Source organism: Taeniopygia guttata, chromosome 13 (assembly GCF_048771995.1).
Source record: "Taeniopygia guttata chromosome 13, bTaeGut7.mat, whole genome shotgun sequence".
In the NCBI taxonomy this organism is placed as follows: domain Eukaryota; kingdom Metazoa; phylum Chordata; class Aves; order Passeriformes; family Estrildidae; genus Taeniopygia; species Taeniopygia guttata.
Window position 1 is genome coordinate 10,013,794 of NC_133038.1, and position 16,775 is coordinate 10,030,568.

At 44.3% G+C, this 16,775-nt stretch overlaps 1 protein-coding gene across 2 annotated transcripts; it reads left to right on the forward strand.

Annotated features, from left to right (window-relative positions):
- The first annotated feature begins 585 nt into the window (after positions 1-585).
- Positions 586-16,554, forward strand: HSPA4 (heat shock protein family A (Hsp70) member 4). 2 transcript variants are annotated; one of them, XM_002193553.7, is made up of 19 exons: positions 586-785; positions 4,791-4,848; positions 6,476-6,616; positions 6,820-6,942; positions 7,375-7,474; positions 7,862-7,995; positions 9,306-9,550; positions 9,933-10,009; positions 10,263-10,414; positions 10,537-10,640; positions 10,986-11,119; positions 11,556-11,737; positions 12,099-12,185; positions 12,680-12,832; positions 13,280-13,405; positions 14,105-14,212; positions 14,513-14,632; positions 15,017-15,178; positions 15,382-16,554. In XM_002193553.7, exons 1-19 carry the CDS (start codon positions 679-681, stop codon positions 15,577-15,579), a joined length of 2,511 nt encoding a protein of 836 aa, XP_002193589.1. In that variant the 5' UTR covers positions 586-678; the 3' UTR covers positions 15,580-16,554. The 2 variants fall into 2 exon arrangements, with proteins under 2 accessions (XP_002193589.1, XP_072791547.1); XM_072935446.1 differs by having other exon boundaries at positions 610-785; positions 6,540-6,616.
- Positions 16,555-16,775: the final 221 nt, after the last annotated feature.

Here is a 16,775-nt window from a genome sequence, read left to right on the forward strand (position 1 = left end):
GGAATTTAGAGATTTTAGAGGGGCTTTTGAAATGATTAGCGTACGAAGCAAGGAATGGGGTGTACCAAAATGATGAATGTGTATTTGTATTTTGGGTATTCAATACTTGTATGGCTAAAAGGGCTCTGTACTTGGAAGGCGCAGTGTGCATTTGGGAATGGGATGTACCAAAATTATGAATATGTATTTGTATTTTGGGTATTCAATACTCGGATGGATAAAAAGACTCTGTAACCACTTGGAAGGTGCGGTGTGTATTTGGGAGTTATCCCACACACAATAAACATACACCTTCTAACTTTAAACTGTTAGAGAGTTTTTGTCTGTCACAACTGGATATCGATACTAAATCAATATCCATGCATATTTTTTTAATAAATCACAACAACTCAGCGACCTGAGCAGTGCTGCCAAGCTGTGCTTTTATCGCCTTTTTCTGCCATTCCTGACGCAAGGAAATAACTTTGTCAAAGGGGAAAAGCAAAACGGATCCGAAAGCCCTCAGAACTCCTCACGGAGCCCGGCCCTCACGGAGCCCCCTCCCGCCCTCACGGAGCCCGCCCTCAGCCCCGCCGCGCTCTCGCGAGATCTCGGCCGCCCTGCGCGCCGGCGCGGCCGCGGCCCGACGGGATCTTTCGAGAATTGCCGGTACCGCGCTCCCCCCTCAGCGCCGCCGCCATGTCCGTGGTGGGCATCGACCTGGGCTTCCAGAGCTGCTACGTGGCTGTGGCCCGCGCCGGCGGCATCGAGACTGTCGCCAACGAGTACAGCGACCGCTGCACGCCGTGAGTCAGCCCGGCAAGCCGCGCTGAGGCGGCGGCAAGGCGCCCGCGGGGCCCGGCGTGGCGGGGCCGGGGAGGGAGGGAGGGAGGGAGGGAAGCGGCGAGCCCGGGAGGAGGGAGGTATAAAGTGCGTACAGAGATGTGGGAAAACGTGGCGGACACGGAGGGGGCTTCGGGAGACCCGCTCAGCTGCCTTCCGTAGAATCACAGAATCATAGGATGCTAAGGGGGTGGAAGGGACTTTGAATCTGATTCAGTTCTACTCCTCTGCCATGGGCAGGGACACCTTCCACCGCCCCACGTTGCTCCAAACCCCGTCCAGCCTGGCCTCCCAACACTTCAGGGATGGGGCAGCTACGGTTTCTGTGGGCACTGTCTCCTCACCCTCACAGGGAAGAATTTCTACGCTACATCTAACTTAAATTTCCCTTCTTTCAGTCTGAAGCCGTGCTCTTTCAGCACCCCCTTGTGCTGTCAGTCCAGTTCCTGATGCAGAAACTCCGGCTTCCTTGCAGCCCCTTGAGACGCTGCAGGACGCTCCAGGTGTCCGCACAACCTCCTTATTTCCAGGCTGAGCAGCCCCAGCTCTCTAGCCTTGCCGTGCAGTACGGCCGGTTTGTCCCCCTGAGGCGGGCTCTGCCCTTGGGGTTAGAAGGACGGGGGCTGTGAGTGTAGAAAAAAGCATCCCTGGCTGCTGCAAGTGCCAGACCTTAACTCCCTGGGTGTTCATGCTCCGTGTTCTGGAAGCACGGCTGTCATTCCCCTGCGGTCCCAGCACAGCAGGACTGGGGAGGGAAGGGCTGAGCTGGGCTGATGTGGGGCTTGGTGTGAGCCCCATCCTTGTCCTGGGATCAGAGTTTGGAAAGCTGCTCAGCACTCTGCAGTGCCAGGGAAATGGCTTCAAAAGTGACAGAGAAGAGCTTTGGACTGGATATTGGGAAGAAATCCTTCCCTGTGAGGGTGGGCAGGCCCTGGCACAGGTGCCCAGAGAAGCTGCCCCTGGATCCCTGGGAGTTTCCAAGACCAGGCTGTATGAGGCTTGGTGCCACCTGGGATAGTGGAAGGAGTCCCTGCCCATTGCAGGGGGACTGGATGAGCTTTAAGGTCCCTCCCAACCCACATCATTCCATGATTCTGTGGTACAATGTGGTCAGTATATTCTAGCCCTGCTCGTGTAATGATCCCTCCTAACGCATTCTCAACAGGAGTGTGCATTGTGTCAGTTCATTAAGGAACTCCTTAGAAGGAAAGAGAGAACTGCTGTAAAACTCTTATGAATCAGTTGCAAAATAAAAGTGGGAAAAGAATTTGCATCAAGAATTGGGCATCAGACCTGGAGAGGAACTGTGGGGAAGGCTGTCCTAGAAGTGTTTCTGGAGCTTCCCCTCTGTTGCACTGTGGCTTTTTTTAGGCAGACCCTGAAGTGGCTATCTTGGTGAGACAGTTACATCATCTTCAGTGTTTGGGGTTTTTTAGATCCCTCACATCACTTCAGAAAGCCCAGAGTGACCTTGCTTCTCATTAGACAATACATCACTGTTTGCTTCCTCCTGTCTCTAAGCAATGAATAAATGGAGAAGGAAATTTTGAATTCAGCATGTGTACCCGAGTATCTGGAGATTTCTTAAGTGTTCTCAATAATGTGGAAGTTTAAAGGTTAGATGTACTGGGGAAATATTGAATGTAGAGAGTTTCAGAGCTGGGTTCTAATAGCTGTAGGTATTTGGCCCTCAGGGAGTTGAAGTTCTGCTGATAAATACATCTATATATTTGAGATGTGATCACAAATCTCTTTTGTTGAAGGAGATGAGCTAAATAAAATATCTGACACGGTGCATCTCTTGGGAAATAATTCAGTTATGGGAGCCTGAAGCGAAATGGAAAAAATGAGCATAATGCAAATGAGAGGGTTTTAGCAGGGCTTAATCTCCAGGTACTGTTCTGAGGGAATGCAGAAAACCATTCTGCAAGCAGACCCTTCTATTAAAATAACTTCTGCATGTTTTTTAAGTGACTTGGTATCAGAAGCCTGGTTCAAAAAGTCAGTGCTGAGCAGTTGTTACAGTGGGGAAGTCACGCAAGGTGTAGTGACAGGTTTCCTCAGGCACTGGCTCATGGTCAGGGTTAAACACTGTGTTTTGTATGTGTTATTGTAATAATTTGTATTATTAAGATAAACCCCACTGAGTGCATTGCTCTGAGTTCAGTGGCACAGATGACACTCCCACAGAATCTGCCTTCAGCTCTGGTACTTGGATTCTTCTGGAGTGCTGTAAAATTTAAACTTGTACATCCCAAAGCTGTGCAAACTGTGTTTGTCTTTGGATATGGAAAAGTGGTGGAGAGAAAGATAGTGGAAACTGAGAGGAAAAAATAAGAGTTTAATTATTTCTGTAGGCATGAAGGGCCTTGAGTTAAATGAAGTCATTGTGATTGACCTTCTGGAGCTGGTGCTGATGGTCAGTGCAGAGGACCTCTGATGACCTTCACTGTGAATGTTTCTGCTTAAAATGCACTGGTTAGTTTTTCAGCTCCCAGAAATCGTGTCATAGTGTAATTTGTATTTCATGAGTTCACTGGTTCTTGTAAACTGATCTGGAGAATGGGACCGGTTGAAAATTCTTCCTTCACTCCCTCGTTCCTAGTTTCACTCACCTCTGTGAATGAAACTCGCTACCAGGGCTTTCATCTAAATTAATGCATTTGTGTTGGTGAGGGGATCTTGGTTTGTGAATTCAGCAGTGGAGTAGCTGGAAATTTTTTTTTGTCCAAGAGAAGGGCAACAATTCGTATCTTAGTTCCTTTCAGGAGACCAGAGTAAATTAATAACCAGCTCCCTGCTCTGGGCTCATTAGGTTTTTACTTCCTGTTCCCTTGGTGTGGGCCCGAGGGTCTGCAGAGCACAAACTTAGCTTTTTTTTTTTTTTTTTTTAACTAATATCATGAATAGTTGTTTCAAACAACTGCAGATTTATTCAGAAATGTTAATTCTGTTGTAGCACATATTTTAGGGTAGGCCTTGTTGCATTTGTGGAGCTGTTAGTTAATTGGAAGAAGATACAAACCCAGTGCAATTCTATCACCCCAGCCTTCAGGTTGGTTTTGACAGTTTCTGCTTGGAATACCCAATTCCAAAGCTCAGGCTGAGCTGGAATGTTTCCTGTGCAGCCCTGCACATCACCCTGCTGTAAAGCAGATTCTTAACCTGCTGCATGGGGAGCAGCTTAATTAGACTTAGTTGGCATGTTGTGTGAGCAGTAAGGATCTGCTTACCTAATGGCAGGCTTCCCCCCACCAAGCTTACCTCGGTGGTATGAACAACTTGGATTAGAGGGCTGGATTTTGTTTTGTTAGGGCTCCTACAGTTTGTTAAATATGTAAATAAAGAGGCTTAATCGGCCAAGGAATTTCTCCTAAAAGGAGAAATTCAGAACTGCAGGCTGTCACAAGGCAGGGGGGAGTAAAACATAATTTCTCTTCCTGTTATTTCATGTTATTTCAGTGGGTACAGATGAAACTCTGAAAGACCAATCTTCTCTGCAGATAGTTTCTTTCTGCCCTGGAAGGGTTAGTTAGCATCTGCTACAGACGTGTAGGAACGATGTCCTTAATATCTTTTGTGCCTCATGTTTGTCTGCTGAGCAGTCCAATGTTTCCTGTGGTATTAGCTACAGCTTATCCCTGAGTGCATCACATGCACGGGCAGTTAGTGAGATAAGGCTGGCTGCCTTATCAGTCAGTGCTTAGATGGGAAGCTTGAAGGAGCATGGATGAGTTTGGGGTTAGTTTGTTCTGCAGGAGGGACCGTTGGTGTTTTAAATGCAGTTATAGTGCCCGATTTTCCCAGAATCCACAGAACATTCCATGCACAGATTGCAGCGAGTGACTAACGTTTTTAGTGGCCCAAATCATATTGATTACAGTGATTTTCTAGACAGTATCAGTACTTTTTACCCAGAAGATGTGCAGCTGTAGAGTCACTGACTGAACTCACTCCATTCCTTGCAGAGCCTGTATATCCTTTGGGCCCAAGAATCGCTCCATTGGTGCTGCAGCTAAAAGCCAGGTGAGTGTGGGGTTTGGGTACAACAGCTTCAGAGCAGCAGTGTGGGGTTTGTCACTGCAGATAACAGATGTCCCTGAGCTGCTGCCCTGCTGTCTCCTTAACCAGTGAACAGCTGAGCTGCCCTCAGCTGTTCACCATGGGCTGCTGCTTTGTCATCTGGCAGAGAAATTTCAGGGTTGATCCTTGCACATAATGAAGTGTACAGGATAAAGCTGTGCCTCTTAAGAAATTCTGATAACTACTAATCTCTCTTTTAAGTTGCAAACCTAAATTCACAAGTGGTGCTTCACCCTGCCCTAGTTTGTTCCTGTTCCTATGCTTTATGATGGAATTTAATTATGTGACTGTTCAATAGAATTCCATCAAGTGCATGATGGGCAGAAAGAGGGCATATTTAAGTGTAAATAGACAGAGCTTTTGTGACCCTTTGGGGCTGAATTACAATTTAAATATCGCTTTTGGGTGTTCTAGCCCATAGTCTGAGTTTCTATTGCTATAGGTAGGTAAATGTAATTTAAGGACTGAGAAGAAGTTAAGGTGATTTGTCCTACTTGTGGTATTTGGGTCCTGCGGTATCAGATTTTATGTTGCTGTGTAAATAACCCCTATAAAAGATGATGTATTTTTTCCAAGTCTTCTACAGGAAGTGACTAGTCAAACAGTTGTTTTTCCTTAGCCTAAAAAGCCTAGAGATTTGTGAAGATTCTTTACCTAAAATACAAAAATGCCTGGACACAGCCATGTTATTCAAGAACAGAACAACTGTACTAGAACCAAACACAGCTGTTTTTTCTGGAATTGAGTCTGCTTAGCTTAACGAAATCCATTGGTGCAGAGCCCTGTAGAGATGAGTATGTCCTGCACAGACTAAACTTAGAGAACATCCAGCCCAAGTTACTTAGGAAGTAGACTCCTGCCTGAGCCCAAATCCCAGGTAATGCTCTGTGGAACAGTGCCTGTCTGCTCTCTCAGTGCCTGTGGTTTTCAGTGCGTGCCTCGCTCTGGTGTCAGTGACAGAGTTCCCTTCACTTGTGCTACGTGAAGCCAGCTGGGATGGGCTTTCACTTCTCTGTGCTGATCTCTGCTGGTAATGAAAGTCAGTCTACCTTTTGTCAGTTAAGGCAACGTGATAGTATCATTTTATGGGACCTCCTTACCTCCTAAAGCTTCGTGAGCAGGTCCTTGAGTTGTTTTGTGAGAATATCTGTGTGTTGAGTGTCGTGCATGTGATGAACCTAAGCTGGAGTTTACATCCATGTGCTTGTTATGTTTGGGCAATCACTGGTTGTAGAAAGGTAGCGGGTAGAGAATAGGTAAGTGGGAAAGAGATTTTGCTAACAGTTCTAAAGAGTTTCCTACACGTGCACTATGAAATCTGAGTGTGGTTGTAATCAATATTTTATAGACTTGGCTCAGTTTTTAGTGTACATTTTATTTTCCATCTCAAGTTTCTGTAGGTTCCCTGAGCAACCAGAGGGAAGTTGCCTCCCAGCACCTGCCTAGATACTGTTAAGATACAAATGACAAAAATACCCTGGCGGGAGAAGCATGAGAACAAAACTCTGTCTTCTGTTTGAAATTCAGATGTTCCCCTGCCACGTTGTATTAAAGATTTCTTTTCCTCTAGGTTATTTCAAATGCAAAGAATACAGTACAAAGTTTTAAAAGATTTCATGGTCGTGCATTCTCAGATCCCTTTGTTCAAGCTGAAAAAGAAAGCCTTGCCTATGAACTTGTCCAGCTGCCAACAGGCTCAACTGGCATCAAGGTAAGTCTGGCATGTTTGAGAAAGAGCCAGAGGAGGAAACTGATAAAGTTTCCTTTTATTTCTCTGTTTTCAATCTGCTCGCTGTAGTTTGTGTTCTCTTTTGAATGGAAAGCCTTAATAGGGAAGGGAATAAAAGACTGATAATGGAGATGGTGCATGGGTTCCACTGCAGTGTAATGAGCGTGCACAATTTTTATTTGAAGGCCATGTATATGGAAGAAGAAAGAAACTTTACAATTGAGCAGGTGACAGGAATGCTTCTGACCAAATTAAAGGAGACTGCTGAGAATGCGCTTAAGAAGCCTGTGGTTGACTGTGTTGTGTCTGTAAGTATGGACTCCAACAAAACACACAGAACTAGTTACTATCTGAAATGGCTGCAGCATTCAATTAAATCTGATTAAATTGGCCAGTAAACTTAAATGTCCAGGTATCTTTCTTTTCTGTTTAAACCGAATCTTACACCTCTTGGAAACTAGACTTTCATCATTAGTGGTCTTAAATTGCTGCTAATTAGAAGTATAAACAATACTTGATTCCTATTTTCTGATTATGTGCTCCAGAAATGAGTGCCTTGTAATATGAAATAGAAAAAGGAACTTTATGGGTTTTTTTTTTTGCTCTTCCTCTACTGCAACTGAAATGAGCACTGCATTTGAAGGAGGTTTGTGCTCCATGAGCTCACTGTCCACCCTTGTAACTGTTTCCTGAAGGTGGCTCCTGGAATTGTTAATATTTGCTTTCTGACCTCCTTGCAGGTTCCTTGTTTCTACACAGACGCAGAAAGGAGGTCTGTGATGGATGCTACCCAGATTGCTGGTCTCAACTGTCTGAGACTAATCAATGAAACAACTGCAGGTAATTCCTTCCTGTCTCTCATTCAGTGTTGCAATTTTACTACATGAAAATACTTTTATTCTGCCAGTGAGCCTTGCTTTCTGGAATTACAGCTGGTTTTATACACTTGGAATAGATGAGTTGATCAGAAAGTTTCTTAAATTCTGATTTGTCTTTTCATTGTATTAGGAAGGCATAAAGATATTTGGTGAATATTTGTTTTAATGCAGCTGAGGGAGGGGTGGTACTGTTTAATGTTCTTCCATGTTTCTTTGGCATTGAGAATTCTGTTTATTCGATGTCTGTAGCCTGAGGAGCACGATAAAATGCTAATGCTGATTCCTGATTGCCACTTGTTTCTTGATAATTACAAACCTCTGTGTCCTAACTGTACTTTTATTTCTGTAGTTGCACTTGCATATGGGATCTATAAGCAAGACCTGCCTGCCTTCGAAGAAAAGCCACGGAACGTTGTTTTTGTGGACATGGGGCATTCTGCATATCAAGTTTCTGTTTGTGCATTCAACAAAGGCAAACTGAAAGTAAACAAGCTGTTACACATCCATTTTGATTATCTGTAGAACATTCATCAGCACATCCATGGACTGTGGCAGGCAGGCAAGCCTGCCTGGCTTCACAGAGGGGCATCCACACAGCTCAATTCTTGTTCTTAAAATTGCACTTTGTCTGGAGCAAAAAGTAGGTCAGGGAACTAGAGAGCTTTTGAGCAGTGTGGAGGAAGCAAACATGCATTAATCAGCAGACTGGCAAAGAATAAAAAACCTGGATTAAATGGTTTATTCAGAAATTATCATATCTGACTGTGCTGCTTTCAGAAAATACTCCAGTTCAGTCATGAGATCTAGTGTTGAAGCAGGAATTCCTGCAGTGGTGTAAGTGACAGACGTTGTTGAACCCTCACTGTGGTGCTCATGTCCAGGAGAAGAAATATTCCTGATTGCTTTAAGCTGCCAGTGGAAGCTCAGGAGATGACAATGTACTTGTGAGTGTACACTGCCAAAGCGTTGCTGTTTTGCAGCAAGCACTAACATTTCTTCTGGCATTTTTTTTTTCTATTATTATTATTAATTATTACAATCTGGACTTGGCAGTTGCAATACCTTTCTCATGATTGGCTGGAGAAACAGATGCAGAATTTAAATTATGAGGTAGTGAAATGCAGAGAAATGTTCTGACAACATTAGTTTTCTCATAGTTTTATTTATGTGAGGAAATGTAACCTTTGTGTTTCTCTTGGATTTGTTTTTTAAACTTGGAAGCCATGGCAGTGTGGAAAGGTTGCTTTGGGTTCCAGAGTGCAGGGCTGTTAGCCTGTGTAGAGGCCAAAGCCATCTGAAGGGGTATTGAGGGTAATGATTTCTGTTCCTAAAAAAATGAATTCCTGGTGTGTTTACAGAGCAGAATGAGCTGGGGTGGGTGGGCTGCAGGTGTTCTTTGCAGATAATTCCTTCATCAAAAAGGAGCACCTGTTTTAAGAGTTAATATCATTCATTTTCTTCCTGTTTTATTTTTAGCTTGGTGTAAGCATGTTCCACCCTTAGGAGGCATCAAATATTAAACTGGGATATGACTCAAACTGACAGTGGCTAAGCAGAGTTTGGAACAGAGATCTGCTCCCAGCACAAGCTATGGAACAGATTGTGTTGCTAAGTCCTGCCCAATCTCCCTAACTTCCTTTTAAAGCAGTTGTCACCTCATTCCAGGAAGGCAATTTCTCTGACTTAGAGTTGAACTGTATTTGAAACAAAGCACTGCTTTGATATGGACTGCTGATTGCTTTCATTGGGTAATGGCACATTGTACTGTTACTGAAGGGTTCCCTTCCTTTAAGGTTCTTGCTACAGCGTTTGATACAACTCTTGGAGGCAGGAAGTTTGATGAGGTGTTGGTGGAATACTTTTGTGAGGAGTTTGGGAAGAAATACAAACTTGACATCAAGTCCAAGATCCGAGCGCTGCTGAGGCTGTACCAGGAGTGTGAGAGGCTGAAGAAGCTGATGAGTGCCAATGCCTCTGACCTGCCCATGAACATAGAGTGCTTCATGAATGATATAGATGTGTCTGGAACCATGAACAGGTAACCTTGGCTCCTCTACAAGGGGAAACTTCAGAGTGCCCTTCAGGCAGTTAAAAACTTGGTGTGAAGTGTCAACTCTTAGGGCTGCAGGGAGGTGAGAAATCAAAGAACAACATGTGCAGGAATGCTGCTGGAAATGCAAGTGCTTAGAGCCTTGTCAGTGGCCTTGAGTTAGGAGGGAGGACTGGGAATGTTGCAAGGATGCCAGGGTTACTGGAACCAGGTTTTGTCTGGGAGAACATACTAAAGTATAAAGCTGGGACTAGGGGAGAGAAAACCCTGCAGTACACAGTGAAAATGTCATTCCTTCAGTTTAGGCATCCTGTTGTTTGCAGTGTTGCTTATGGTGTGCTAGAGCTTTGTTTATGGCTTCTTCCAACAGAAGCAAATTTTTAGAGATGTGTGAAGGACTCCTGGCAAGAGTGGAGCCACCCCTTCGCAGCGTGCTGGAGCAAGCCAGTAAGTGGGGTGTGGGGATAAGGGGTGCTCTGCATGCAGACATGAGCCAGCCAGAGTGCAGGCTGCCTTTGCAAGGGTTACCACAAACAACAGTTTCTTGCTTAGCAGTTACAAGATTAAAAAACTTTCTCACTCAAGCTAAGAGCTGAATTTTTACTTAGCCTAAAGATGGTCTATTAAAACTTCTGGTTTATGATGTTGGTGTATTAATGTGAAAGAGAAACATTTAATGTATTGTCTGACTCTTTTCTAGGGTTGAAGAAGGAGGATATTCATGCAGTAGAGATAGTTGGTGGTACCACAAGAATCCCTGCTGTCAAAGAGAAGATCAGTAAATTTTTTGGCAAAGAAGTCAGTACGACCCTGAATGCGGATGAGGCTGTGGCACGAGGCTGTGCACTGCAGGTAAAAAGTGCTGTTTGCTTTAGCTGTGAGATTATTAAGCAGCAATAATAGCTACTTGCTGAATGAAATGCTTGTTCACCTAAAGCCTGAACATTTGTAATGTGGCTTTTGTGCTCTTGCAGTGTGCAATTTTGTCCCCGGCTTTCAAAGTGAGAGAGTTTTCTATCACAGATTTGATACCGTACCCCATTTCTTTGCGATGGAATTCACCAGAAGAGGCTCTGAGGTAAAACCAGTACAATCTTGCATGTTACAGCTTAAAATTACAGGTGATGATTAGAGTAAATAACAAACATCAATAAATACCCTTAGAACAGCGTATTTCCAGGGTTAAATGCCCATTTAACACTTCCAGTTTTGATACTTCTGAAGTTAATGATGGCAGAAGACAAAACCAAGGTTGAGTGGCAGTTTGGCACTTCCTGCGTGGCTGTTGTGTTACTTAACCTCAAAGATCAGGACAGTCTTGTCACTTCTTAAGGAAACTTTTTCCCTAAGAGTATCCAGAAATGTTTAGTTACCTTGCCAGCTGTGTTGTCATACTGAACACAGGCTGTGTTTTCTCTTGCAGTGACTGTGAGGTCTTCCCCAAGAACCACCCTGCTCCCTTTTCCAAGGTCCTCACTTTCTACAGGAAGGAGCCCTTCACTCTGGAGGCCTACTACAGTTCCCCCAAGGAGCTGCCTTACCCAGACCCCGCTATAGGTTAGCACCATTTTGTACCTTTAACTAAGAGTCTTTCCTGGGTTTCAAACCTTTTCTTTCTAATTAGGCTGAACATGCAGCCTACTGCAAATGCTCTCAGGACAACATTTCAAATGAATTTTTAGTAAAATAGGTGGAGTAGCATGAAGTTTATGGGCAAAAAGCTCCTACTACTGGGGCAAACATGGAAGGGGCACACTGAGAGTTGTGCAGTCTTTTGCTCTGATAAAAGTAACACCAGGCTTGACATAAAGAATTCCCAATAGCTGTGCCCCAGCATTGCTGAGTAAAAAAACTGGATTGTCCAACTTGAGTGGGTTTTAATATTCCCTGAGCACATTGCAGTCAGCGGTGTCAGCAGCAGTTGGGGTTTGCTTTGCATTCAGAACTGAGGTTAATCAAAAGTTTCTGTTTGTTTTTTTTTTTGTCTATGTAGCTCACTTCTTGGTTCAGAAGGTCACTCCTCAAACAGATGGATCCAGTTCCAAAGTGAAAGTCAAAGTTAGAATAAATATCCATGGCATCTTCAGTGTTTCAAGTGCATCTCTGGTGGAGGTTCATAAATTTGATGAGAATGAGGAGCCAATGGAGACGGATCAGCACGCGAAGGAGGAAGAGGTAACAGACTCATTGTTCCCAGCTGCTCAGAATCCCCAGGAAACGCAGCTGGCCACGGGCTCAGACTTGTGTAAGGATTTACTAGACTTGCCCACAGCTGAAATATGAGATTGAGTACTCATTGTAGTATGTTGCACCAGTAATAGATCTCTTGAAATTAGGACTTGAGGTGTAGATCTCATTCTTACTGATAGAGCTGTGGCTTGCTGGAGCAAAGACCGGAGCTCATAATTTATTCCTGCAGTTTTCATTCTGTTTGTTTTGCCTAAAGAGCATTTGAGGTGTTACGGGATCAGCCTAGGAACTGAAGCAGTGATCTGCATTTTTTTAATGTGTGAAATTGGATCTCTCTGAATTTCAGAAGATGCAAGTAGACGAGGAGCAACAAAAGGCTGAAGAGCAACAGCAAACCCAGCCTGAAAATAAGGCAGAGTCTGAAGAAATGGAGGTAACAGGAGCATTTGAGACTTCCTTTTCATGAGATCTGTGAGAATATGAGGAGTGTGAGCACATTTGCTACCTTTGTCATAGTTCTGGAAGCTGAACTTCTGTTTCAATGCAGTGGTGGTCTATTGTGATTAGCCCTTTAGAAAGGACACAAATAGCACTGATAACTGCAGACCTGTCAGGTGACCTGGTACTGATAAAATGGGGGAACTCTCCTGTTCAGGGAAGAAATAATCATCTAGTTTTCAACAACTTGAATACTAGAACAGTGTTCTGCCATGAGCATCCTCTCCAATGAATGTAGATTGCCCAGAAAAGGTCAGTGGCTGCATTAATTGTCTCAGGCTTCAGCAGCTGAGGTGTCAGAATGGCAGGGAGTGCTTGGTTTACTTGTTGAGGTGCTAACTCAGTTTTTCTGATGCAAACTTTGACTGCTCCCCTTGAACTGAGTGGTGATGCTGTTTTTACTGTGAATGTAATTATATTTTAATGCAGACTTGTCAGGCTGACTCGAAGGACAAGAAAGTGGATCAGCCACCTCAGGCCAAGAAGGCCAAAGTGAAGACGACCACAGTGGACCTTCCCATCGAGAACCAGCTGGTGTGGCAGATTGGGAAGGACATGCTCAACTTGTTCATTGAGAACGAGGTAAACTCTTCCCGCCCAAGCAAAAGATGTCACTTGTTGGTATGCAGAAATGCTGTTGTTCATTAAAATGGTTAAGGATGGCCAAGAAAAGGATTAAAAGGAATAAAACAAGGGGTTAGAAGTCAGAGGTGAACAACAGTGCCCCGTGGATGCAAAATACATTTATTGTTCCTGGTCAGGGGAGCTGTCACTCTCAAAGGGCTGTTCTGCAGAAAACCTCCAGAAGGTGCAGGTGGCCCTCACGGTGGAGGTTCCTCAGCTGGAGGAGGATTGTCCTGTGCTGTATTGGACATCACACCAAAACTGAAATCAGTTTTCAGTCATTTGCTGTGTTAGGACAGTTTTGCAAAATCTTGATCTGGTTTGAGCCTTTGCTAACAAGGTGCCCTGGAAATAAATGTCAAATAATGAGCTTTTTAGTCAATTAATTTGATACCTTGTTCACAGGGTAAGATGATAATGCAGGATAAGCTGGAGAAGGAGAGGAATGATGCCAAGAATGCAGTGGAGGAGTATGTGTACGAAATGAGAGACAAACTCTGCAGTGTTTATGAGAAATTCGTCAGTGAGGATGTGAGTATTGCTGCTCGACTGTCCTGATACATTGTGGTACAATCAGCAGTTGGATTTAGTAACTCTTGACCTGTATCACATACTATACTTATATAAATTACATATTCAGACTTTAAATTTGAATAAATAATTGTAACCTTTCTGGCTCTGATGATAATCTGCTGAATGTGGGCACCTGTATCTGAACTGGTTGTGTGAAAATCTCTTGGTATTATTAACCAGCTTTCCCTGTTTTACTGAAGGAGCTTGGTGTGTAATGAAGTTAACTCTGCTTTTAGGGATGACTCTGAACACCTGACTGCATCTCCATTGACTGCAATGGAGCTTTGCCAGCCAGGTGCCTGCAGAGCCCAAACTGGGACATGCCAAGTGACATTTATGGCACCTTTGCTAAAGAAGAGTTTCCCTCTGTTCTCAGGCTTGCTTATGTAGTGACAATGAAAACGTGCAGGGGACAAAAAAAGCCTTTGATGTGACAGTATTTGATCTGAACTGTGGCTGTCATACATGGTTCTTCCTTGGGCCTGGAATCCACCGCAAAGCTCTACAGAAGAAAATTTATTTCTTACTCTTCTCTAAAATAGGATAAAGGGTTCCAGGCAGAGTTCTTTATATTCTAAAAATACAACCCTTCCAGAAAGGTTCCAAGTACCATTTAATGCCATTTGTCACCTGCCTGTTTTGTGTGCATTGCTGCAGGATCGAAATAGCTTCACACTGAAGCTAGAAGATACAGAAAATTGGCTTTATGAAGATGGTGAAGACCAGCCCAAACAAATATACATTGATAAATTGGCAGAACTGAAGGTGAGTGGTTTTTACATTCCCATGGGAATTTACCAGAGCTGGAGAACTTTGTTCCAGTCAGGAGCTGTCTGGGGTCTGCTGGTTCTGAAGGAACAAAAGCCTGCTTTGGAGTGTTAGTGTGTGGGGAGTAGGTCTCCAACAGACCTGTAACAGCAGGGTTGGGGCAGGCTCAGTCTTTCCTGTAAGTTGAGGGAAGAGTCAGAGGTCCAAGGAGTTCAGGAAAGTTGATGTATCCTGTCAAACCTTGAGGATCCCTCAGTGGTGCTCCATGAGTTTTATACTTGCTGTGCTTTGTTTCAGACTCTGGGTCAGCCTATTCAGGCAAGATTCCAAGAATCAGAGGAAAGACCAAAAGCATTTGAGGACTTGGGGAAGCAAATCCAGCAGTACATGAAAGCTGTTCATGCATTCAAAGCAAAGGTATACTTAATTTCTGAAAAATGCAAGGAAATTGTACAAATATTTTCTGAATTTTAGGTAAATTTCGGACAAAAATCTGGTGCAACCTCCCAGTGAACTTATGAGTTCTTGATGTGTAATAGATTTTCAGAAGTAGCTTTTGGGCCTTGCACATCTCAGTCCCTTTTTAATAATGTGTTGATTTCCTCATGCAGGCAAAATGCCAGCAGCAGGAGATTTTCAGTCTCTGGTTACTGAGCTGTGGGTGATCAGTTCTGTTGATTTGTTAACCACAGCAGCTCTTGGCTAAATGGGGTTTCAGTATTTTGAAGCTAAGTTTTGAGGAAATCAGGTTGCAGGCTGTGCTCAAACACTGACACAGCTGCTCCTGTGTGGGTGTTGCAGGATGAACTGTATGAGCATCTGGATGAAGCAGACGTGGCAAAGGTGGAGAAGAGCACCAATGAAGCCATGGAGTGGATGAACAACAACCTCAACCTTCAGAACAAGAGGAGTCTTACTTTGGACCCAGTTATAAAAGCAAAAGACATACAGTCGAAAGCAAAAGTAAGTTTTTCTGCATAATTCACTGTGTTTCTGAATTTTTGTGTTTATTACTCTGATCAGAAAACTCTGAGGTGAGAAATCTCAAAAGTACCAGGGAACATCAACCCTTAACTGGAGCATTCCCAACAGTGGTTTCAAAAGTTAAAGTTCAACAGTGGGAGGTAAAACCATTTCTAAGGATGTGTTGTTTCTGTGTTTTCTAGGAATTGGCAAGTATTTGTAACCCCATAGTGAACAAACCCAAACCCAAGGTGGAGCTGCCGAAGGAGGAGCAGAAGCCGACGGAAGCCAACGGACCACTGGACGGGCAGGGGGACACCGGGAGCGGGACCCAGCCCCCCGAGCAGGGCTCTGCCCCCACAGCCACCGACAAGAAGCTTCCAGAAATGGACATTGACTGAATTTCAGCACTTGTTTATATTATTGCAAACTACAATAAAGCTTTAAGTTGTCGACTTTGTACGTTCTGAATACAAACTGAAGCAAGTGAATCCCACAGCACTCTTGGTAACTCTTGGAGAGGTTTGGGCAGGGCAGCAGGTCAGAACACGGAGGTGACGAAGGACTCGCTCAGCTCAGCAGTGTTTGCCTTTATTGATTGTATCTAGAAGTTTTGGTAGTCTAACTAGACATCTAGGAACAGCTTCTCCATTTCTAATGTCCAGGCTGAGTCAATTCTCCCTTGAAGGAGGGAGACAGCAACTTCTGAAGTCTGATGTGCACCCTGCTCTTCCCATTCCCTGTGGATTGAAGCACCGGCACTGCAGGGAGGGCAGGGGAGAGCCAAGGCAGAGTCTTCCATTGCTCTCGGTTTAGTGTGAATGCCTGCTCTGGACTCACTCTGATTTGCACTGGAACAGTTGATGGTTACAGGAGGTTTGCAGAGCAGGGGGTGGCTCATCAGCACCTTTATTCTTTAGCCCAGGCTGCAGATCAGACTCAGAATGTGCTCCTGGACAGGGGAGTGGGTTTCTCACAAACTCCCCAGCTAATTAGGCCCTGTAAACTCCTTGTCTTTAGTTAAATTAGCTTCTGTAGAAAGAGTGAATACTTGTATTTCAGCTGCCTATGCTGATAGTTGATTCTGACTTGTTCCTAACTTTTTCTGGCAGGGGTATGCTTGCTTCCACGAGGCCTTCATTTGGAATGCTTGGTTTTTTGTTTGGTTTCTTTTTTTCCAGGAAAACCAAGAACTGATGGATATGTTGGTTTGTTTTGTTTTGGTTTTTTTTTTTTCTATGAGCTTTATACAATGAATTGCTTCTAGTACTGATTGTCATTAAACTTGCAAAAATTAATTTGTATGTGTTAAAATCCAAAGCTGAAAAACACCCATTCAGTTATTGCAAGAAATAAATGCACTGGATTCTACTGGATCATCTGCTGCAGCTGTTGATTCCGATGCAGAGAGAGCGGTGTGGGGTAGAGGAAGGGCTGTACCCCTGGTCCTTGGGGTGTGCAAGGAGCTTCGCTGGGCTGCTCTGGGGCTTTGCGGCTTCCCAGGGGGTGTGGGTGGGTGCGGTGGGTGTGAGTTTAATCTCCGTGCAGTGAATCACAGCCACGGAATGCCCCGCGCTGGAAGGGGCCCGTAGGGCTC

Bases quoted from the DNA above. Each gene is read 5' to 3' on its own strand.
- HSPA4 (XM_002193553.7), top strand. From the start codon at position 679: ATGTCCGTGGTGGGCATCGACCTGGGCTTCCAGAGCTGCTACGTGGCT. The intron at 7,996-9,305 runs GTAAACAAGCTG...CCTTCCTTTAAG, and splicing joins TCAACAAAGGCAAACTGAAA to GTTCTTGCTACAGCGTTTGA. The intron at 9,551-9,932 runs GTAACCTTGGCT...TTCTTCCAACAG, and splicing joins GTGTCTGGAACCATGAACAG to AAGCAAATTTTTAGAGATGT.